Genomic DNA, 22,993 nt, shown 5'->3' with positions numbered 1-22,993 from the left:
AGTTTGCTTGCTGTATTGACTTGCTTGTTCAGAGACCAACTTTTGGTCTCAACCAGCTCCTCTTGCCTGTGGACCAACAAAAATTTGTATCCAGCAATAGTGTGTGTGTGTCAGTCCCTGTGTCTGTGTGTGTGTGCGTGAGATACCTGGTCCAGTGACGCCTGTAGTCTGTGTGATTCCAGTAGTGACTCCTGGATCAGGGCGCTGCTGGCCTTGGTTTGGTTCAGACTGTCTATCAGCTCCCTGTTCTCCAGAATATTACCTTGAGCTGTAGCCAGGGTCTGAAACACAGATGTCAGGACAGATGGACAGACAGACAGAGGTATAAAAATACACAAGAGGAAAGGCAGAGGAGAGGGTTGGGGAAAGAAAGGGAGGGATAGACGAGTGAGCGAGAAGGGGGGGGGGTGGGGGTGGAGAGGCGGGGGTGGGTGCAGAGAAAGGAAAGAGAGGGTTAGTTGTCATCTATCTGTCGTTTGGCTGAAGTCTGTCATCTGATGAAAGCTGCGGGAGCAAGAAGTCATCATTTTATAAGAGATTGATGTGCCGTTTTGTTTTTTTTGTGCATTCACATGAATGTTGTGACTCCCCCATTCCACCCGGTAGAATCTACTCTCTGAAACACGCTGATAAAATTTATTCAAATAAATTCAAATAGAATAGATGAGAAAGCAGTGGAGCATGGAAATGTCAAGTCAGAATATGCTCCTACAATTCTAGAATAATTAGATGTCTAATACCACTGAAGCACTGACATCCTGCTCTTGGCACTGCAGTATCTGAGTGTGTGTGTGTGTGTGTGTGTGTGTGTGTGCGCTTGCAAAGTGATCATCATCAAATTGAGTGTGTGTGTGTGCACACTCAAAATGTCCATCGGTTTTGTATGCGTGTGTGTGTGCGTTTGATTTTGAAAGCATATATGCATTAGGGTGTGTGTGTTTCTGCTTGTAAGTACAGGAAGCTCCATAAGTATTTGGACAGTAACAATCTGTTTGAAGTTTTGGCTCCATATTCTCATTACTTTGGATGTGAAATGACATAATGACTACACTTGGCTCCAAATTCATCTGTGGCAGTTTGAAGTACATGGATAAATGAACCAAGTTAGAAGCTTTTCTCCCCACTAACATTCATAATCAACTTATTTCCTTTTGCTTCCTCAATGCTGAATGGTAATATTTGCAGGGAGAGAAAGTTGCTACGGTTGTCTTTGCCAATCTTGAAACTCTTTGGGGCCAAGATGACTCAAAACTGGACTGATATCTCAGCCCCTTGTGTACGCTTTCTATTTACTCTACACTGCCTCAGACTAATTTAGAGCCATATGAAGTCGCAGCTGAATCTTCATAGAGATACCATGCATGGAAATGGAAAAAGACTAAGAGCCTGACAAAATATATCAAATTAGTCTGGTTAGAGGTATTTAGAAGTCATTGCATATTGAGGATTTTTAACTACACTTGAAAAGGGACTTCTTATTTAAAGCCCCTACATGTAGAATAGAGAATATTTACATCAATATATCATTCTCAAATGAATTCTGATAGCATAGTATAAAGGCTGTAGAAAAATGAGAAAATCGCTGTGTAAATTGGTTAATTCTATGTGTTGCTGTCTATGGGCTCTGTTCTCGTGATCGTGCATGGTGGGGCTTCGCACCGGGAAAGTGGCATTTTCATCAGCCGCGTACAGTTTTTTATTCTCGCCTGTGCCATCAGTTTCCTCTTGGGATAAGCTTTTGTGGCAAACTACTCTGGACTGTTCTCTCCATCATGAGTGCACTCTGCACCGTGGCACAGAATGCACTGCTTTTCAAGGGGAGGTAAAGAGGTGATTTGATTGGTCATGAGTGACACCAGCTCCTACCACACCTACTGATAATGCATTCCTACTAAATAATCCCACTCTGTTTCCAACTGCACCACAAGTGTGGCGTGCACCTCTGGCCACAAAATGACCAAAAATCAGTTGCACACCCTGTGCGCCCATGCCATGCACCTTTGACTGTGCTTTGCACCATTGATTCAGGAAAACAGAGCCCTTTGTGTTTACTCTATTGGTACTGGAATACAATGTAGAGTGAAATGTACAGGACTGAGTTCCTGCACAAAGATACAGCCTCAACCAAAACAGAAAGAGGCCTCACTTTGAAGTCCTCCTCTTCTTTGTACGTGAATAAATACACAGACAAGTACAGATGCTGTACAGTCCCATGGTGCCTAGCTAGGTGTGCAACATCAACTGTTGCTGTAGCTGAAGTTGCTACAGTCCTGACTAACACCGGGTGAGCAAGCATCACTCAATATGAGGTGAGAGAGTGCCGTTTGACTGACTGATCGACTAACTGACCTGAATTTGGCTCCTGATGAACACGTCTTGTGCCGTGAAAAATACATAAATACATTTATTCCAGTTCCATTATTCAATTTGCATTATGACAGTTTCACTTTACCTCATCTGTATAAATATTTGTCTTCTCTCTACAGTCTGCAGAGGGGGGAACAAGTGGCGAGTCATCTTTGCGACAGTGACGTGAAACACTAAGAGACTCAAGGGGTCGCCAAAGTCATCAAGTTTCAAATTCTACTGGTAGCAGCTTCAATACAATCATAATCTGTCTGACAACGTAGGGCATCCTAATATGGGGGGACCATGTACAAAAGAGATGCAGTTCTTAAACTACTAATTGGATATACATGGAAATACGTTTACATTAAAGCTGACAGTCTCCACTTTACCCAGATGCATGCTCATTTAATGTGCATTTGTGTGTGTGTCTGTGTGTATGATATGTATGAGTGTACCTCTAGCAATGATTCCTCCAACAGAGCCAACTGTATCTTCTTATCTTCCTCTTGTTGTAGAAGTCTGGTCTTTTCAGTCTCCAACTCTGGCTTCTCCTGCTGGATGGTCAGGGCTAGCAGCTAACACATGTACACACACACACACACACACACACACACACACACACACACACACACACACATATAGATATTGTTCCACTAAAACAGCACGTGTTCCATTAAATATGACGAAACAAGGATTCTGCCCAGAAAGCACTAAGCACTAATGGGGTCTATGCAGTAGACAGGCCTAGTTGTTAGCCAGGTAGATTCTAAACAACTCCCTATCTGTCTTCATGTGTAATTTAATGCTGCACCCAAGGTTTACTCAATCTGCCTTAGATCAGTTTTAATGGAGTTTTACTTAACTAATATGGACTGAATGCTGTTTCTGGGGCCCTTTCTAGCCCCAAAAGGAAAATATAAGTAAAGTAGTCTGCACACAAAGAGAAAAAAAAGAGAAAAACTTTGAGAATTACTCTAAAAAGTTTTTCTTATTGTGAACAGCACAATGGAAGAAAAATCGGCGCAGATGTTTTGGCCAAAGCCTTCTTCAGTGTACAACAAAAAGGAAAAAAGATGGGAAAAAAATGTTGAAAACACCAGTGTATATACAGTTCATATGAGCGTGGGTTGCACAAGTGCGTACGTGTGCATGCATGTGTTACCTGTCCCCGCAGGCCGGCCCTGGTGGTGGTGAAGTTGACCTCGGTAACCACGGAAATGGCATCGGGGGGGATGAAAGGGGCAGGATTGCGCGTTGCCAGGAAGAGACGGAAGTCCTCGTTGTAATCAATAACCTTGTCTCCTATCTGAACCACATACCTAGGGCCTGGGGGAGGGGGGATGGGTGGGGGGGTGAAGGAGTAAAATATGAGGGCAGAGAATGAAAAAGAGTCTCTGTCATCCACATATACTGTATAAGAGTGTAATTTACTGCTGCTACCTGCTTTGGCAGGCTTGTAACTTTTACCGACTCTGTCAATACAAAGACTCCAGTGGCCACTTTAAATCCTATCTTCACCCTTGCCCCTCCTCTTTCTCCCTCTCCTCTCCTTCTCTCTCCCTCTTCCAGATGTCTGCAATGCAGTACTGCCATGCCTTTTTCTCTCTCCTTCTCTTCCTCCCTCTCAGAACCACTTTCAAGTGGATAACTTGCCCTTTCTCTCACTTTCTCTTCCCTCTCTCTTTCCAATCTAGCTTTAAATAGATAACCACCTTACTCTGGATGATTCATAAATAAAGCAACTGTTTGCTACTGTGATTGGTAAGGAATTAACCAAGCTGAGAAACTGAAATATCACTGGTCCAGGTGGCGATGAATTCAGGAGGGCAACTCCAAAAACAGCCATGCATGAACATTAAATGCACTGATGTGAAATTGTTGCAGCTCCCTTTTTCACGCTATTAGAGACTTTCAAGTAGCATTCATCCATAAAATAGACTGAACAGGGTACTACAGAGCACATCTGCATGCTGATTTCATATAGTGAATATGACATTCCTATTATTTCAAAGTATTTCAGCTATCTGAATGCTTTAATGGCTCAAACAACCTCCATTTCTGAGGGATTTGGATTAGTAAAGTTATACTGCATGTAATTATCATCCCTTGTTCATGGGACCATGGAAAGCATGTTTGGCATTTCAGAGACGTGTTCGTCTTTAAACATCACAAAGCACTTGAACACATAAAGTAAATGTATAAAGAGACATATTTCATAAATCATGAAATGAGTTCTGCCCTGTGTTAAAAGGCATTACATCCCTTAAGTATGCCACTCAAGACATGTTTGAGTGTGTGTGTGTGTGTGTGTGTGTGTGTGTGTGTGTGTGTCATTAGCATGAACAATGGATTTGTATGTGTACATGCACACACACAAGCACACAGTCTTGTTTGCTCTCCAGCTCTAGCTTTCTTCTTACAAGCTCATTCAAGAGTGAGGGGAAGAATGAGCGAGTACATACACAAGCCAAGTGTTGGCATTTCACTGTAGAGGTGATCCTTATGATTTTTCTTTTTTTCCTATACAATTTTCCTATACACACGAGGGGGGCAGTGTAGTACACCATACATCTGTATTTTATGTATTACCACTATTCTGTAACATTATTGTGTACCATTTCTCACAGAGTAGAGGTGATACTGCAGAAGATGAGTCATGATTCAAACTCCTCCAGTTTACATATAAATACATTTCATCTAAATTACAGCTATTTGTGCTTCTCTCCCACTTTTGCGTTTTAAATTTAATTCACTTTTTGATTACATGACTCAGATGTCGACCTTTCTTCTCTCTCTCTTTCACTGGTTTGCTGTAACATTAGTCGCCATGGTAACAGGCAGCTTGTTGCGCAAGTGAGAACTTCCTGACATCACTAAGTGACATCACTAAGTGGGTTGATGGCAGGTTCCTATCTCTCTTCTTTAATTCTCAAAATTGGGTTTCTCATTCATCCACCCTCTTATCTTTATTAGATGCAAAGGACCTAATACTCATAGATACAGAAAGTAACTCACTCACACATTCATTCATTCACACACTGATGCTGGGCATAATTACTAACTTTAACAAGAATGACGGTCATTTTTGACAAAAATAGCGTCTTTGCAAAAACAATATGTTGGTTAAGGGGATGATTTCAACAAATATTATTCTGCTGAAATGGCAATGAAAAACCGTTGCACGAACGGTTCAAACTTTAGTCCCGCCCACAAAGGCACTGATTGGGCTCGATTGGTTCTCCGAGCGAGAACAAGCTGTTGACCAGAGCAACACCAGACTTTGAATCGCTCGACAAAATCTAAAGAGTGAGTGGGACGCGATTCAGGACTCTGGAACCAGGCTAACTTCTATCTATAATCTTCAGTAAATACGGGGAGTGCACATCTAAATTTGTGAAGAGAGGAATTCTGCACTCTTCATCCCCCCTCCTTTTTTCTTTCCTTTTTCTGTATCTACTGTTTTCCTCCCATCTAGCAGGCAATTCGTTTAGGTTCCTGTTTTTATTTAACCAACTGCAATTTAATCAGGCAGGTCACCTCATTCTTATTTACAAGGATGGCTGGCAGGTTCCCTAGAGTGTTTAGTCAGGCAGTATTGGTACAGTAATTGTTTTAGACCCTGGTTTGTTTAACTGTGCATCAAGGAGTCACTGCTGTTGACCCAACATGACTACATTATTTTGTTTTAACAACTTTGTGTCTCATTGCAAGATTAAGCTCCCCATTTGGGTCTTAGGAAAAAGAAAGCAACTCCAAGTTGACAGAAATCATTAAGTACCACAAAGTAAGAAATCACTAAGTTGCCATCCTCTTAAAAGAAATATGAACCAAAACAAGCTAAACAGATTACTCCATTTCTCCTTTTGTGTTATTAGATTTACGTTTTGTTAAAGCTGCACCTTCTATAAACAATCCAGGCAACTACTCCAAGGAACCAGACGTAAAAGGGCTTGTGCATTTGTATGAATGAGGTGTGTGTGTGTGTGTGTGTGTGTGTGCAAGAGAGAGAGAGAGAGAGAGAGAGAGAGAAAGAGAGAGAGAGAGAGAGAGAGAGAGAGAGAGAGAGAGAGCGAGAGAGAGAGAGTACCCTGTGCTATGAAGTCCTTCCTTAGCAGTGGGTACAGAACAGGTTCTACTCCGTCCATCTCTTGGATGATGAGGGTTTTGCCAAACCTCACCGCCAGCTCCAGGGATGTCATGAAGTTGCTATCCTATAGTGTGTACACACACACACACACACACACACACACACACACACACACACAATAGGAAGAATACATCATTCCAGTATTGGGTGGAAACACATTACTGAGTAACACGTACAGTAACACTATTACTTCTCCCAGTAATGACTAGTTGTCTGTTTTGTTGTCACCCATCCTTAATATCAAGTACGTAGTAAGTACTGTGACTAATTAGTGCTCACAGGGAATACTGAATAGAGTAATGATACTAATTTTGAAATTAGTAATGAGTAATGAGTAATACATTGATTTTTTGAGTCCAACACTGTTGAATTCAATTACTCACTCCCTGTAGCGCCGGCTGGTATAGAGGGCAGCAACAAAGGATGTCTGTCTTTGAATTCAATCAAATCAGGTGTTACAATCAACAACTGGAAAGACTGGGGAGAATGGAAATGGTGGCCGCATCTTATTCCCTCTGTGAAACATCGGTGTTAACTCAGTTGTAAAGGAACTTTGATGAACTTTAATGGACTTGGCTTCATCAGGCAAGAAGGGAAAGATCAATCCAGGAAATTTAATGAAGAGCTGTCGCTTCAAAGAAGTGTTCCGGACAGGAATTACTTTATGGGCTCCCACAGACATGAAACCTTATCAGTGATTGGATTTGAAGGCCTATGTAGGTAATCAGTGTAATATATCATGAGCGTGTGTGTGTGTGTGTGTGTGTCGGTTGATGACTTCTAGTCTGTGTTCTTTGAGGTGTGTGTGTGTGTGTGTGTAGATGTATACCTGCTGGTTGATGACTTCGTGAACCAACTGGCTTTACTCAGGTGGTTCACGAACAGACCCATTCTAACGGCAACACTCTTGATCTGGTCCTCGCTCGTGGTATTAACGTGTCAGACCTAGTAGTTTTGCCGTATCCACCGGCACTATCAGATCATTATCTCATTGAATTTCAAATTGCTCTGCCCTGTCGGCATTCTAATCTAGTTGATACCTACAGCATCCGCCGTATTGATATTTCCACAACTACAAAACTCGCTGATCTCCTTAACTCTATTCTAATTGACTTGCTTGACTCTGTTGCGCCCCTACTCATAAAGACCCGTCGTCTAAAGAAACCGTCGCCCTGGTTTACTGATGAAACTCGTGTACAAAAACAGGCGTGTAGAAAGCTGGAACGCAAATGGCGTCATCCAAACTCGAGGTCTTTCGGCTGGCTTGGAGCAATAGCCTACTGATTTACAAGCGTACGCTCTCCGCCGCTAGGGCCTCCTACTACTCAGATCTTATTAACACTAATAAAGATAACCCGAAGTTTCTATTTGACACGGTAGCAAAACTTACTCACAAACCCTCCCCTGTAGCGAGCTCTCCATTTACTGCAAATGACTTTCTTCACAAAATCACAAAATTGACTGTATTAGAGATGAGATTAGCAAAGCCTTACCCACCGAGGGCGTTGATCCCTCTACTAATCGTGCATTAAATGCAATAGAGACCACCGCCGTACTCTCGCAATTTGAGACTGTCTCCTTAGACACCTTCTCTAAATTAGTACTTTCCTCTAAATCCACAATCAGCTTATCTGACCCTCTTCCTGCTAAATTGGTTAAGGAACTTCTCCCAATATTAGGCCCCTCCCTACTCAATATCATTAACACCTCTCTCTCCTCTGGCATTGTGCCCTCATCCTTCAAATCAGCCGTAATTAAACCTCTGCTCAAAAAATCTAACCTTGATCCTGATGTTCTTAATAACTTTAGACCAATCTCCAATCTCCCCTTCCTCTCTAAAGTCTTGGAAAGAATAGTTTCTACCCAACTAACTGACTACCTCTCGTGTAATACTCTCTTCGAACCCTTTCAATCTGGTTTTAGGTCTCTCCATAGCACTGAGACTGCTCTCACAAAAGTGGTAAACGACCTACTCCTCGCCTCAGATTCCGACTCTTCTTCTGTTCTTATCCTACTTGATTTGAGTGCGGCATTCGATACAGTCGATCATAATATTCTCTTAAACCGCCTAGCGAGCTACGTTGGCATCCGCGACTGCGCTTTCCTGGCTAAATTCCTACCTATCTGATAGAACGCACTGTGTCTCACATAAAAATACTATATCTGATTACTCTAAAGTTAACTTTGGCGTACCGCAGGGCTCCGTGCTCGGACCTTTGCTTTTCTCCATTTACATGCTACCTCTTGGTGAAATTTTCCGCAGTTATGGTATTAAATTTCACTGTTACGCGGACGATACTCAAATTTACATTTACGTTTACAACTTTCAAACCTAGAATTATGCCTAATCGCTGTCACAAATTGGATGTCACAAAACTTCTTGCGACTAAATGCCAACAAAACTGAGATGCTAGTTGTTGGCCCAAAAACCCAACTGCCTCTTGTTGCAGACCTTACTCTAAACTTTGGGGATTGCTTAATTACCCAGAGTCCCACAGTTAAAAACCTTGGCGTTACTTTCGACTCAGCTCTCCCATTCGATGCTCACATTAAGGAAATCACTAAGATAGCATTCTTCCACCTTCGCAATATCTCGAAAATTCGCTCCCTGCTAAATACGATGGATGCTGAAACCTTAATACACGCTTTTGTTTCATCAAGACTCAATTATTGTAATGTCTTACTCTCTGGCCTACCTAACTGCAGTATTAAAAAACTACAACTCGTGCAAAATGCTGCTGCCAGAATACTAACCAGAACTAGAAAATTTGACCACATTACTCCAATCCTAACCTCCCTTCACTGGCTCCCAATTCAAGCCAGATCTGACTTTAAGCTGCTTCTGTTAGCTTATAAATCGTTACATGGGCTTGCACCATCATATCTATCCGACCTCATCATCCCTTATATTCCACCTCGTGCCCTCCGATCGCAGGACGCTGGCTACCTTATTGTCCCTAGAATCAAGAAAAAATCAGCAGGCAGTAGAGCGTTCTCCTACCGAGCTCCCTATCTCTGGAACCAGCTACCTCTTACAGTCAGGGAAGCTAATTCTGTCGAAATCTTCAAATCTAGACTCAAAACCTATCTCTTCTCGCAATCATACGACCTACCTTAGCACCGTTGGCCTGGGCTCGAGACAGTCTTTTCTCTTACCCTAGCCTAGACAGTATTTATATAGAAATTTGCCGTTGGGAACATAGCATAGCGCTGCCTCGTGGCTACACTGTGTCTAATCACTTTCTATCTGCTGTCTGTATGAGCGTGTCTGTGCCCAAATACGTCTGGGTTTTGTGCTGCTTCTGCACAGCTCAGTGTGTGTGTGTGTGTGTGTGTGTGCGGCTGGTTTCTCCACCCTTTCTCAGAACTTTAGTGCTGGCCTCAGCCCCCTCTCACCGCCGCATGCTGCTTCTCCTTCTTTTGTCTCTCTCTGTTTTCTCCTGTCATTATTGTTGCCCATGACTCTGTCAATGTTTTGCCCGGCACCTATTGCACGCTAAGCCGTCCTGGGGGGGGATCCCTATTTGCCTTAGCCCGCCCAAGGTCTCTTCCAAGTTTTCCTACTAAGGTTTTTCCTGGGAGTTTTTCCTTATGTGCATTTAGGGTCTAAGGCTGGGGTGCCGGGTAGGTTAGGCTATGTAGAATAGGTAGATTGTTTGTCTTGTGTTTTTTCACTATGTTTGTCCTACATAATTTTGTTTACCACTGAGTGTGTTTAGTTAGATCTAGCTAGACACATTCTCTGTAAAGTCCTCTGAGACATGCTTGTGATAAAGGGCTATATAAATAAACTTGACTTGACTTGACTAGTGTGTGTTCTTTGAGGTGTGTGTGTGTGTGTGTGTGTGTGTGTGTGTGTGTGTGTGTGTGTGTGTGAGTGTGTGTAGATGTATACCTGCTGGTTGATGACTTCTAGTCTGTGTTCTTTGAGGTGTGTGCGTAGCCACTCTGTAGCTCGGGATGACGGGTCAATGAGGAATGGGCAGGCGACGCTCTGAGAGAGGGAGAAGGGTGATAGAAAAGTTGTTACATCTCTGTCTGAAGTCTGTGAAGCTCACCCTGCGAGCACCAACACTGCGTGTGTGTGTGTGTGTGTGTGTGCATGCGTGTGTGTTTGTGTATGTGCTCTAGTCCTGTCACACAGCTGTCCACCACCACCCTTTCATCCCTTGCTTCTCTATTTCATGGTGTCTTGCTCAGGACATCTCTTTCTCAAATTCTCTTTTAAACCTGTTTTTTGTCTCCTCTTCAACATCCTCTTCCTCTGCTCACTGATATACTTACATTTAGAAATGATAGATTTATTTATTTTTACTTGTACTTTCAGATGTTATTGTTTGGCTTGGCAGTATTTCTTTTATTTCTGATTTCATTCCATTACGTTTCTTTTATTGTTGCTGCTCCTTTTGTTCTGTGAAGCACCTTTCAAAACCAGGGTTACAAAGTGACCCTGGTTTTGAAAGATATATAAAGAAATATTTACTTACTGATACAAGTGATTTGTTTTTTCTGTGTGTGCATTTTAATTTGTCTCCTTCTTCTCTCCCCCTTCTGCTCCACAATACAAACCATCATGATTGCCTGTGAGTCATTAATGTGTGTGTTTGTCAGCACACATCTGTCCCTCTAATGGCTAGCTAGCAATTATGCTTCACATTCATGATGACATTCTATCTAAAGATCAGTAGTTAAAAAGGATGAAGCAGTGAGACTATAGCTACACCCTAGAGGAAATGTATTTTATTATAATTTGTTATTAATCTCATCTAAAACAGGTATTTGCTAATGCTTCAATTTCCCCCACCCTCTCTCAGGAGATCTGAGGAACAAGTATTGCTAGGATGATCGGAAAACTACGTCTAGGAAAAGTGACAAATTATTCTGAGGCGACTGAGAAGGAAAAAAATCAAACTTTTGAAAGTGTATAGAAAAGAAAACCGACTGAGTTAAGTAAAGTCTAAAGTTGCTAAGTCAGTATGTGTGTGCGTGTGTGTGAATACTAAAAGAGAGACACAAAGAGATGGTGACAGAGACAGACAATCTATGCTAAACAATGTGTGGGTTGAAAGGATGAATGAGGGATGACTTCTTACCCGTAACTTCATTGCATTGATCTTAAGGCAGCAATGGTAAAAAGAAAACAACAAGACAAACGGAGGAGAGATGGATGAACCGTGATAAGAAGAGGGGGAGGAGAGATGCAGGTGATTTAACCGTCAACATGGAAAGTGGCTGTTACAAACAAATGCTGCATTAACATTGTACTCTGATGCCTTTGAATGAAAAGTTACACCCAGACACTATGGCATAAAATGACAGTCCTATTGTTAGCTGATAACCTCTGCATCACAAAACCACACACAAACAAACAGATAGGTAGATAAAGAGAGACAGAGTGACAGAGAGATAAGAGAGAGACAGATAGACAGACAGGTAGATGTCAAACCTGCAGTATGACCAGTGCGTTCTCCATGGAGAGGTCATCAGACGGCAGCCCTTCACTCTTCCAGATCAACTGCTCACTCTCCGAGCACAGGAACGACCGCAAGTCAAATTCTGACACAAACACAAACACATTTATTTATTTGTTTGTGCTCACTGAGAAGTGTGTTGGTGATTTTAGTCAAATCTCAGCCCATGCAGTCACTGGACAGTCTGCCCTCAGATTCCCAACAGCCACTTGCCAACATTCCCAACTCGCCAGTGACACTTGCTTAACAACATTGCACTCTGCTCCAAGTGGTGTTGCTAGGTAACAGTGCTGAGACACAGCTAGCTAAGTAGCCGAAAAGCCATTTGATGGACACAGGGTGTCCAGGGATGACAGCGGGTCCAGCGGGCCACTCAACTACCAAGAGGACAAGTGTTTGGTGTGTTCTCTCTGTGTGTTCAGTGTGAAACTGGGTGTGCAGTACTGCACAGTAGACCCTGTTTGTCTGAAACCATCTGGAATGGAGGTTGTCCAGCAGAATTAAATGGTCAGAACAATAATTACACACTTCAAATTACTGAGAAGTTGGAGGCAAATTCAATCTAAAGCAATTGAAAGAAATCAGACTTTAATATTGAATTGTAGTAATTCAGTGGACTGCATTACTGGTTAAGAGGTAACCAGCAATTTGTAACAAATTGCAGTTTGAAAGTTATCTTCTCAACTCTGGCGTTTGTTCGACCCATGAGTTTGGAGGTTTTGTCTTTAAACTATGCATGTACCAAGGCAGTGCATTGTGCCATGTGTGTTCGTGTGTGTGTGTGGGTAGTAGTGTGTATGTGTGTGTTGTTGAGTGTGGCAGTTGGTGTTTATTTGTTTGCCTAAACAGTATATTTACTCTGTAGTCCAGATTGGGCCATCCATGTCTCCAGACAGTGTTTCCTGCGGTCTTCAGGAGCAGCAGACAGATAAGTGATGAAGGCTGCTGCTAGCATGGCCCTCATAGGGAGGGTATCTAACCCCTCCTTTATCTCCGACATCTAGAGAGAAAGAGAGACAGAGGGACAGAAAAACAGAAGAAGGGGAGATAGACAGGTAGGTGAAGCCAGAACAGGCTAATAAGTTCAGAAAATCGTATCACTTAACTGTAACGCAGCCTTTAAGCCCAGGAAGAAGTAACATTTAAACTATTTCATGATATTACGAAAACCAAAATCCCATATATCTCATATCACAATATTGATATTATACGATATATCGCCCAGCCCTACTCCCAACTCAAACACACACACACACACAATTGTACCGCTATCCTCATGAGGACCTTTCATTGACAATGTTACTTACTTACAAAAATCTCCTCACTCTGAAAGTCTAAAACTCAAACTGGTTCTCACGAGTACACAAGAATATGAGTTCAAGAACAAGAACAAAAACAACACACACACACACACACGGACATAAATCACTCTGTTATGAGCTGGTCAATGACTCTATGGACCCAGACGGCAAAGCTTCCATTCAGTGCAGTCCAAAAGTCGTTAAATGTGGATTTCTGAAAACATTATTGCAGTCATTTCTATGCTGATTAGGAATTCTTCAAGGGAGCCTATTTGCATATCAGGGGATCACAAACGGACACACAGCACCATGGTGGGGAAAAGGCTTAATTGATAGCTTCATGATCCTCTAAACGGCCACATCATGTGTCTCCTCTGAGGCTGCAGGTTTCCAGGACAATGCCATCTGTGGCCGTATAGACAGTTAATGGTCCCAACCCAGGGCCACTCTGTCAAACATCTGACCACCTACTATACCTCAAATGCGTCTCAATGCGTCTCTATTTCTGCATCTTTCTCTCTCTCTCTCTCTCTCTCTCTCTCTCTGTAGTTCTCTACCTCGCTCTCTCCCTGAGAAACACTTAAACAGCTTAGAGGCATTAGCATATACCGAACCAGAGCTACAACACGGTGCGTGAGGGAGAGTTAGGGGTGAAGTGTGTGAACTGTGTGTGCGTGTGTGTGTGTATGAGAGTATATGGGAATACGTGAGTAGAAAGTAAATTGGTTCTTTGGTGCGGGCCTTGAGGGAAGCTGTGAGTGTGAGGGTGTGTGTATGTGTCAGGAAGAGATTGAGTGTTTTAATTAAGGTGCAGACAGATGCTGGGGAGACGAGTAAAAACAGCCAGGAGGGACCCAAGACAGCAGGATCCATCCCCCTATCACACACACACACACACACACACACGCGCACACACACACACACACACACACACACACAGTTCCTGTTACTTTTACACAGTCACTGAGCCCCTTCCTGAGTAAAACTATATACCCTCCCACAACGACACACACTGACACACACACACACTGACACACACACACACACACACACACACACACGCCACTACCTGTGCGTTCCACCGTGTGTGCTCTCCATCCAGTTGTGATATGAGCTGCTGGGCAGCGGTGATCGTATCCTGAGCTTTTGTCACCTCAGCCTCCAACTTCGCTGCCTCTGCTGTACGACACTGAAACCTAGAGAGAGAGTGGAGAAGAGGGAAAGAGATACGGAGTTTGTATATGTGTGTGCGTGTGTGTGTGTGTCTGTGTGTGTTTCTTGGTGGGGGTAATAGATATTGATTGAAATGGGTGTGGAGGAGTGACGCGAACAAGAAGAAATGCAGGAATAGTTGATAGAGGGAAGACATGACAAGACAAGTGAAAATCTGGCATGAAGGAGCAATGGAAGATGATAAGAACACAGAGGTCAAAAGCTATGAGGAGATGAGAGGAGAAGAGAAGAGAAGATAATAGAAGAGAAGAGAAGAGAAGAGAAGAGAAGAGAAGAGAAGAGAAGAGAAGAGAAGAGAAGAGAAGAGCAGAAAAGAGAGTTCCATTCACACAGTATGAAATGATTCATCAGCTCATCAGAAAGAGGTTGGAAAGATCGAGAGAAAAAGGACAGAGGAAGAGAGTCGGATAGGAAGATAGATGGACGGAGAGATCTTGGGTTAAAGAGGTGGGAGGAAAGCGGGACGGAGGGAGAGCGGGGCAGAGTGAGTGAATTCTTGCTGTATCTCTGATTGCATCTATGCTTTTGTAGTTTCTTTTCTATTTGCGTCTACTTGAAGTCAGGACAAGGCATAAGGAGACGATGGGGATAATGAGGTCAGGGTTAAGGTTTAGGGTTAGGATTATTAAGTAACAACTGTGGCAGAAATATGGATGGAATGTTGGAAGGATGGATAGAAAGATGGAGGGATGCATACTTCTCTTTCAGCTCGTTGACTTTGGCTCCCACTGAGTTGAGCTGCTCCTCCAGCTTATTCTTCCTACTCTCCGTTTTCCTCAGGTTTCTGCACACACACATACACACACACGCACACACAGGAAAGTATCTCGTTGGTGCCTATGTGGATGCAGATCTTTGAGTGCATGTGTGTGTGTGAGAGAGAGCACAAATCGCGGTCGGGTGAAAACCTTATATCTCCAACACTTCAACTTTTCAGCAACTACGAAAAACAGTTGCTTTTATCTTGATGATCGTGCATTTTTTTCAGTGTATCCAATGAGTTTTGAAAAGTTTCTATAAGCCTAAGGGACATAAAAGTTTCTCAGCCCATACAGGACCATCCTTCACTTGACATTAAAACATGAAAATCACCAAAATCGTAGTTCTGAGGTGTTCACCCGATGACGACGATATGCTTGTGTATGTATGGGTGTTGGGAGCATGTGTGTATGTTGGATGTGTGGACATGTGTCTGTGTCTGTGTGTGTGTGTGTGTGTGTGTGTGTGTGTGTGTGTGTGTGTGTGTGTGTATGTGTTCCTACTCCAGCAGTCCAGCCTGCTCCCTCTCCAGTGGCCCGATCCTCTCCAGGACATGGGAGTACTGCACGTTGGCTTTGACCCAGGCAGCCAGGGGAGCAGCCGCCGCACTCGCTCGCTTTGCATTCTGACCGGAGAAGCAGCAGCATCACCAGTCAACAACAACTCAATTATTATAACAGCAGCAGCATCAACAACATCTTCAGCCAACAGAAACAATCAGCAACATTTTATATAAGACCAAGCAATTTGACCAAGGGGTTAATGGCACCTTCAAACAATACTGATGATTCACATTCTGCTATTATGGGCTTTAAGTTAGCAGATGGTGGCTAGGCTAGCTGACCTTGGGGTCGAAGGAGGCCTTGTTCCTGTTTAGCAGCTCCTCCACACTCTGGCGGATCTCACCGGTGATGTTCCTGACCTCAAATGTAGCTATGTCCTCCCTCACTCCACGCTTAGCTAGGAAACTGGAGACAAAGAGAGGGAGGGAAAAAGAAAGATCAGGAAAGAGAGAGACGGGGGGGACAAATGAGAGTGAGTGAGAGAGAAAGACAGAGAAAGACACCAAGAAAGGGAAGTGTACGCGTATGTGCATGTGAGTGAGAGAGAGAGAGAGAGAGTGACAGAGACAGACGCAGATCGTCAGAGAGAAAGATAAAATGAAGCGAGCTTTAAACCAGATAATGAGGCAGCTAATGCTAATTCAAGCCTAAAATTATGGGACTTTAAGCTTTTTCATCTCTAATTAAGAGCAAACAGTGACAAGTCATTCAGTTTGTTACTTATATTTAGCTAGGCCATCCCTCTCACTCGCACGCATACACACACACACATACACAAGCTCTCTTTGTTACTAGCAGTGCTCAGAGCAATGCTGGCTCACTCAATTAACATGAGTCATGAGCAGGCCAGACTGTTTTTTCTTTCAGATTTCCTCTAAAGGCGCCCACAGTCAGATGAGCTATTCTTCCCAAAAGCTGATTTAAATCAACAGATAAACAGGCAGGGAAATGCGTACAGTCATGCAGCATGCATACACACGAGTGCACACATGCACCACGCACAAGCACAAACACACACCGTACATCCAGTAGAATTGGGTAGTCTTTTTTATCCTGGTGTCTTTTAAGATGGTGTGATGCCAGAAATAAATCATTTGGCATATTTTAACATGTGTAACACGGATACCCTCGTTCTGACTCTCTCATTCTGGCCGTTTCATCTCATTTGAAGCCATGTGAATGTGAATATGTGGTGGGGAAAATCTGAATGTTGGAGTGTGATGACAAATTAGAAGATGCCCTCTTGAATACAGCTCAAACTCTTACAGAATTTTGAGTTTGGATTTTGTATTCTTTCCAACATAGAAAACTTTTACAGCCAGTGCTAAAGCTGTCCCAGAAAATATATCAATTGATTCTTATTTTATGTTTTTTCAAGTTTTCTTTTTTTTTTTCTTTTTTTTTGGTGGAAAAAAGATGACAAGATTTTTAGTCTGCATCCTCCCTTGTTTCCCTCCCATCTTTCATAGGGTTGTTCCACATTTTTCATTTCAAAATTCTGTACATTTCCCAGACCTTAATTTCTCTAGTAGTTTTGTAAATTCTGTTGGTGACATTGGCTGAGGAATATAACCCTATACTTTTCAAGACATGGGAATTACCAAATTCGTATTCCAGACTTTGAACTGACTCCCAAGAACCGACTAGAAACTCTGCTTTGACCTCCCCACCTCTCCCTCTGTCTTGCCTCTTCATGCTGCCCCAGGAGATGCCAAAGCCCCCAAGTCTCAGCGCCCCTTCCAATATCTCTCCCTCTTACTTCCCTTCTCCTTTCCATTATTTTTTGACCCTCTTGTCTCTATCATTCAAGCTGTGTCTTCTTTTCTCCCTTGCCTCTCTCATCTCTTCATGCTGACCCAGGAAGTGTACAGATTCCCTCCTTTCCTGCCTCTTTCAACTCTTTCCTTCTCACTTCCCTCTGTCTCCATCCTCCCTTGCTCTCTCACACCTCTTCATGCTAACCCAGGAGGTGTTGAAGATCCCCGTCAGTTTAATTACTCCCCCCGGGATGGCTCTCTCTGCATCTACCCATCCTTCCTTCTTTGTTGCCCTTCCTTTTTCTATCCCTTTTCACATTTCCTTCCCCCACGTCCTCCCCACCTCTCTGTCCTCTCACCTCTTCATGCTGACCCAGGAAGTGTCGAAGATGCCCATCAGTCTCAGCACCCCCTCCAGGATGTCTCTGATGACGTCGGGGGGCATGCGGAGGGAGCGGATCTCAGACAGGGCTTCAGGCTTGATGTTCCCAACCGCACGCTTTGCTTCGTCTACCAAAGGCTGGAGGGCACGAAAGACAAGGGGAAGGAGAGGTACAGAGATGAGGGAGGGAGGAGTGGAGCGGGGTTGGCAAGTCTGGAGAAGGTGGGGGGATGTGTGTCCGTGGGTGGGCAAGGTGTATGGTGTTTGTGTATGTGTGCATGTGTGTATTTCTGGTAACTGACAGGTAATACTGTACTGATTGCAAGAGTCAATCAGACAAAGGCTCTGGATAAGCCCAACATTACAAGACTAACATACACAAGCCATCAATAAAACCTGACAACAGTAAACAGTTAACAGGGCTCAGGAGCATTTTCCATCTAATTTACTAAAAGTCCCTACGTGTAGAATATTTACTTCAATATATCATTCTCAAAATAATTTTGATAGCATAGTATAATGGCTGAGACCATCACTGTGAAAATTGGTTTATTCTATGTGTTGCTTTCTATGTGTTTATTCTATTTGTCCTGGGGTAAGATTTCCCAGGAATTGTGCAGGACTGACTTACAGCACAAAGGAGGAGCCTCAGCCAAAACAGTTTTTCCATTTGTGCATTTCCCAAACTTATGCAGACCTGGAAGTTGTCAAATTTGTTTCCCAAACTTTTGTAGACATTTTAAACTAGCACAGGAACACTGAACTAAGAGAACCGAATGCAAGGATAGTATATTTTGTTTGTTCTTTTTTCTCTGCTGTAGCTCTCTTCTGCAACTTGCCTGTACTTCCTTCAGCTCGTCATCTATTTTGCCCTTCCTCTCTTCAATCTTGGACACTTCCTGAGCCATCTTCCCCTTGATCTTCTCCATCTCCGTCTTCTGGTCACTGGCATTCTGGACAACAAAAATTGATGTTCATCAAGTTGGATGCAAAATATAGTGTTCAAACAATGGATAGTTGAAACAGCAGAATGGAAAGGAAAATGATGGAACAATAGTTCCCCTGTAGGGGAATTCTCTTTTCAGTTGCCCCCTCCCCCATAGGAGGGGTCAGAGCACAGGGTCAGCTACAGCGCCCCTGGAGCACACAGGGATTCAGTGTCTTGCTCAAGGCCATCTCAGCAGGGCGAATGCTTTCTGACATGGGGTCTTGAACCCAGGTCCTGCACAGATTGCATGCATTGACCTGGAATTGATCTTGGGTCTCATGCGTGGCATTTGAGAATTCTACCACTGAACCACCATTGCAGTGGATAAAATGAATGATAAATATACACTTTTCAACCTACTATCGACATGAAGAAAATTGATCTACTGTCTAGAGCTGTTATAACCTAAACCTTGGCAAACGCCAGCCTGTTAAAATGTAAATAGGTCTCTTTTTCAGCAATTCATTTCAAAGATGTTTCAGACATATGGCCTTCAGCCTCCTCTGTGTAAAGATGAAAGGTCTGGTTTAGGAATAGCCTCATAGTCAGACAGTTACTGAGGAGGAAGAGAGAGGAAGAAGATAAACGTTTGGCAGCATCATTCTCCCACACCTCCCCTCCCACCTAGTATCTATCCATCTCATCTCATCTCTCCCTTCTCCATCTCTCCCTCACCCAAAGCCAGTCTCCCGCTCCCTCCACCCCTCCCTCCCTCCCATTTCTCCCCTAACCAAACGTTACCTCCTCCCTCAATCCCACATCTTTTCCTTATTCCCTCTCTCCTTTTCATCTTCCCTCTGTTTCTCCACTGCTCCCTATATCAAATGTTCCCTTCTCCACCATCCCTCTATTACTCTCCCATCCTTCCTCATTTCTGCCCTTCATGCCTTTGTCCCAATCTTCTTTCTTTCTTTCTTTCCTCCCTCCCTGCTGTCTCCATCTCCACAGGAGACATAGCTGCTATAGCCCAAAGGGATGCATCTAGTCCCTAATTATCACTCTGTAAACTCACTCAGCTGACAGTTTCTCCTTCTTTCATTTCTTGTTTCTCTCTCTCTCTCTCTCTTTCTCACCCTCTCTCCCACCCTCCCGCCTTCCCTCCCTACTCAGAAAGTAGATTCCCTGCAGAGAGAGAAGGGAGGATATCTTAACTAATGAACACAGTTCAGATTCCTTCTCTCCCTGCACCCCTCCTTTCCATCCATACATCTATCCATCCATCCATTTTCCAGACAGAGCCAGCAGGAAGAAATGGGGTGTCAGGAGAGAGAAAACTTTGGATGAGAAGTCAGAGAACAAACAAACGAGCGCACACACACAAACCAAATAAATAGTGTCTTCACAGTGGGGGGAGACAGCCAGGGGAAATCCAGAAAACTTTGCTCGTATAATATAATGCAGATAGAAGAAGAGAAGAGAAAGGAAGAGAAGAGGCAAAAAATGAGCTGCATCTATGCAATAGGGAACAAGAAACTGGGGAATATACAGAATAAGGAGTGTGTGTCTGGCAGAAAGAGCTGCACTGAGCCCACCAGAGAAAAGTTATCGACTTTGCAAGGAGGAGAAGCAGTGAGAGTTGAAAGGAGGATAGATGCAGCCTGGAGGAGACATGAAACCCTGCAGGACCGCTGTCCTGCATGCCACTGAGTGCCAAACTTACACACACTGACACACACAGAGGCACGCACACTTACACACACACACCCACAAGCGTAAAACAAACCACATTATATATGCGCTCACCTTAATTAGCCATTAACCTATAGTGTCATTCACGTGGGTGCATGTGCATATGTGTGTGGTGGGGGCCTTCAAACATAGACACACAGACGCACACAGACAGACACACACAGACACACACACACACACACCTGCATGGAGGTGGTGATTTCCTGCAGGGCAGAGTCTGCCTCCTGCTGTTTGGTCTTCAGCAGTGTGCTCTGCTCTGCGGCCCGCCTTTTCAGCTCATCAACCAATGCCTTGGCCTCGTTCAGCTTGGACACGCCCGCCTTGAGGACACAGGCAGCCAATCACATAGGTCAATAATGCGATACGAAGGAGATATGAGATATGCCTCCCATGTATAAACAAAAGCAAAACTTACAATTCTACAGCATGCTCAATACTGCTCGCATGCATGTGGAACAGTGTGTGACAGTAACTTTTTGGTTGTCAGTGATGTGCCCAACACTCAGATATAAAGTGGATATGAGTGCCACCCACAGACTCACATATTGCCTCTATTCACCAGTTTTATTCGACTTGACACACTGCACTGACAATTGGCAAGGAGGATTAATTAATCAATAACCCAGGACAGGCCGTTGTATATTGAATTCACAGTTAAGGTGCATTTAATCAGAGTGGACAGTCAGCTTTTTGTTTAGTTGTTAAATACTGTCTTCTAGTTTGATGGTAAAATTAGTGTAGCTTACATTTGCAACTCTGGTCCTCTGAGATAGGGGGTTTCATCTAACTACTACAATGTACTGCCTGTTGTTTTCCTCTACTCAGTATCTATTGTAGTCACTTCTTCAATGCTTAACACCACAAGTCATAATTAATCTAGAAAGTAAACTATACAGTTTTTTTTGAGGTAGACACATTAAAATATTAATTAATGAAGACTTGTATTTAGACTGGAATCAAGATGTCAGAGTGCATGAAAAGACAACAGAATAAAGCTTGTTCAAGACAAATAAAGCTTTTTCTCTTTGGCTGGCTACCCAATGTGCTTGTGGAAAAAACTGCATATATGTGTATCTGAATGTGTATGAGTATTTTTACATGCATGCTTACTTGTTTGTACATAATATACCATGTAGACTATACTATACCTGCAGGTGCTGCTGTCTGGTTGTGAGCTGGCTCTGCTTGCTGCTATATATTGCAGTATAAACATGCAGAAAGGCCATGTACTGGCTGGGTGTTGCACCATGCTCTCTACATGACTCATGGACCATGAGGAACAAACGGCACAGGTCCCCCTGGCCAGAACCTGCTGAGAGCAGAGGGTGCAAAAATTAGTGAGCTAGTGAGTCTTGCGAGCTGGGTTGCATGTGACCTGCCTGAAAAAAAAGTACTTTTCATAGTTGAATCAAAAATACAGGAACTAGCTAGAGATATTGTACACAAGCCCCCTGGTTATTTTATCAATAAAAAAGACATGACTCAGTTTGAGCTGGTGTCTTATAACATTGTATGTACAGGGATGTCTATATATTAAGAGATTTTAAAACAGACTGAGATTCTGAGGAGTGGAAGCCTTTAAATTACATGTCTACACTACACTCAACTGACATGCACTTAAGAGCTGTTTAATTAGGCCTGTAGAACAATGATAAAGATGAGTTAAAAAATTCAATAAAAATAAAATAATTTTACAATTCAAAGCTCATTTGCTATGTGCATATGTTCCTACCTGAGCTTTTCATCTTAGTGGCTTTTTCTCCTTCACTCTTCTCTCCTTCCCCCTCTGTTTTTGCCAACAGCAGCTCAGGAATCTGACACGGTAAAGGTTTGACAAGGTAAGCCTCAAATATGAGAGAAAGCATTTATGCATGGAATGAAAAAAAAAAAAAAAGTTTCAGCTCCACATTAGACATTTTTGTAGAAACATCTTTTCTTTAAAAAATAGCATGTGTGTTTCATTTAATGTATATTTCTGGCACCACATGTAAGCATCTTTCTGTGTTTTAGCCAGAAAGAAATTGCGATAATGACTTTCAGTATTCTGAAGCTGCAAAAGGTTTATATATACAGTATACTGTAGCATGTATGGGGCTAAACAGATCTGTGGGTGTGAGTTACAGGGGATTTTGAAACTAGCGTAGAGATTATTTTGCATCAGTAGCACACATATAATCAATATACTCCCCAAAAGTAAATAAATCGTTCTTCCATCCCTCCTTAAATCTCCCTACTCACATACATAAATCAATCAGGGTCTTCAACCTCCAGACTGATTTCTTGCTCTTAAAACTCTGGTGTGAACCTTATCAACAAGTGTTACTGTTATATCCCTTTCTCTTGTCCCTCTGCTC

The 22,993-nt window shown here is 43.0% G+C and overlaps 1 protein-coding gene across 1 annotated transcript in view; it reads right to left on the bottom strand.

The window, feature by feature from the left end:
- The window catches only part of dync2h1 (dynein cytoplasmic 2 heavy chain 1), a 149,404-nt gene that overhangs the window by 75,497 nt on the left and 50,914 nt on the right, over positions 1-22,993 (bottom strand). The window contains exons 58-74 of the mRNA XM_071925082.2: positions 22,372-22,453; positions 21,788-21,948; positions 20,822-20,959; positions 18,802-18,915; positions 17,940-18,100; positions 16,105-16,228; positions 15,764-15,885; positions 15,199-15,285; positions 14,338-14,464; positions 12,826-12,967; positions 11,943-12,052; positions 11,590-11,610; positions 10,392-10,490; positions 6,437-6,560; positions 3,512-3,675; positions 2,805-2,924; positions 147-281 (exon numbers count right to left, since the gene is read on the bottom strand). Of these exons, the coding sequence (XP_071781183.2) occupies positions 147-281; positions 2,805-2,924; positions 3,512-3,675; positions 6,437-6,560; positions 10,392-10,490; positions 11,590-11,610; positions 11,943-12,052; positions 12,826-12,967; positions 14,338-14,464; positions 15,199-15,285; positions 15,764-15,885; positions 16,105-16,228; positions 17,940-18,100; positions 18,802-18,915; positions 20,822-20,959; positions 21,788-21,948; positions 22,372-22,453 (2,031 nt within the window). The remainder of the gene's footprint in view (positions 1-146; positions 282-2,804; positions 2,925-3,511; positions 3,676-6,436; positions 6,561-10,391; positions 10,491-11,589; positions 11,611-11,942; positions 12,053-12,825; positions 12,968-14,337; positions 14,465-15,198; positions 15,286-15,763; positions 15,886-16,104; positions 16,229-17,939; positions 18,101-18,801; positions 18,916-20,821; positions 20,960-21,787; positions 21,949-22,371; positions 22,454-22,993) is intronic.

Source organism: Centroberyx gerrardi, chromosome 6, assembly GCF_048128805.1.
Source record: "Centroberyx gerrardi isolate f3 chromosome 6, fCenGer3.hap1.cur.20231027, whole genome shotgun sequence".
In the NCBI taxonomy this organism is placed as follows: Eukaryota; Metazoa; Chordata; class Actinopteri; order Beryciformes; family Berycidae; genus Centroberyx; species Centroberyx gerrardi.
The sequence above is the reverse complement of the archived record's forward strand: the minus strand, read 5'-3'. Positions and strand labels throughout refer to the sequence as shown.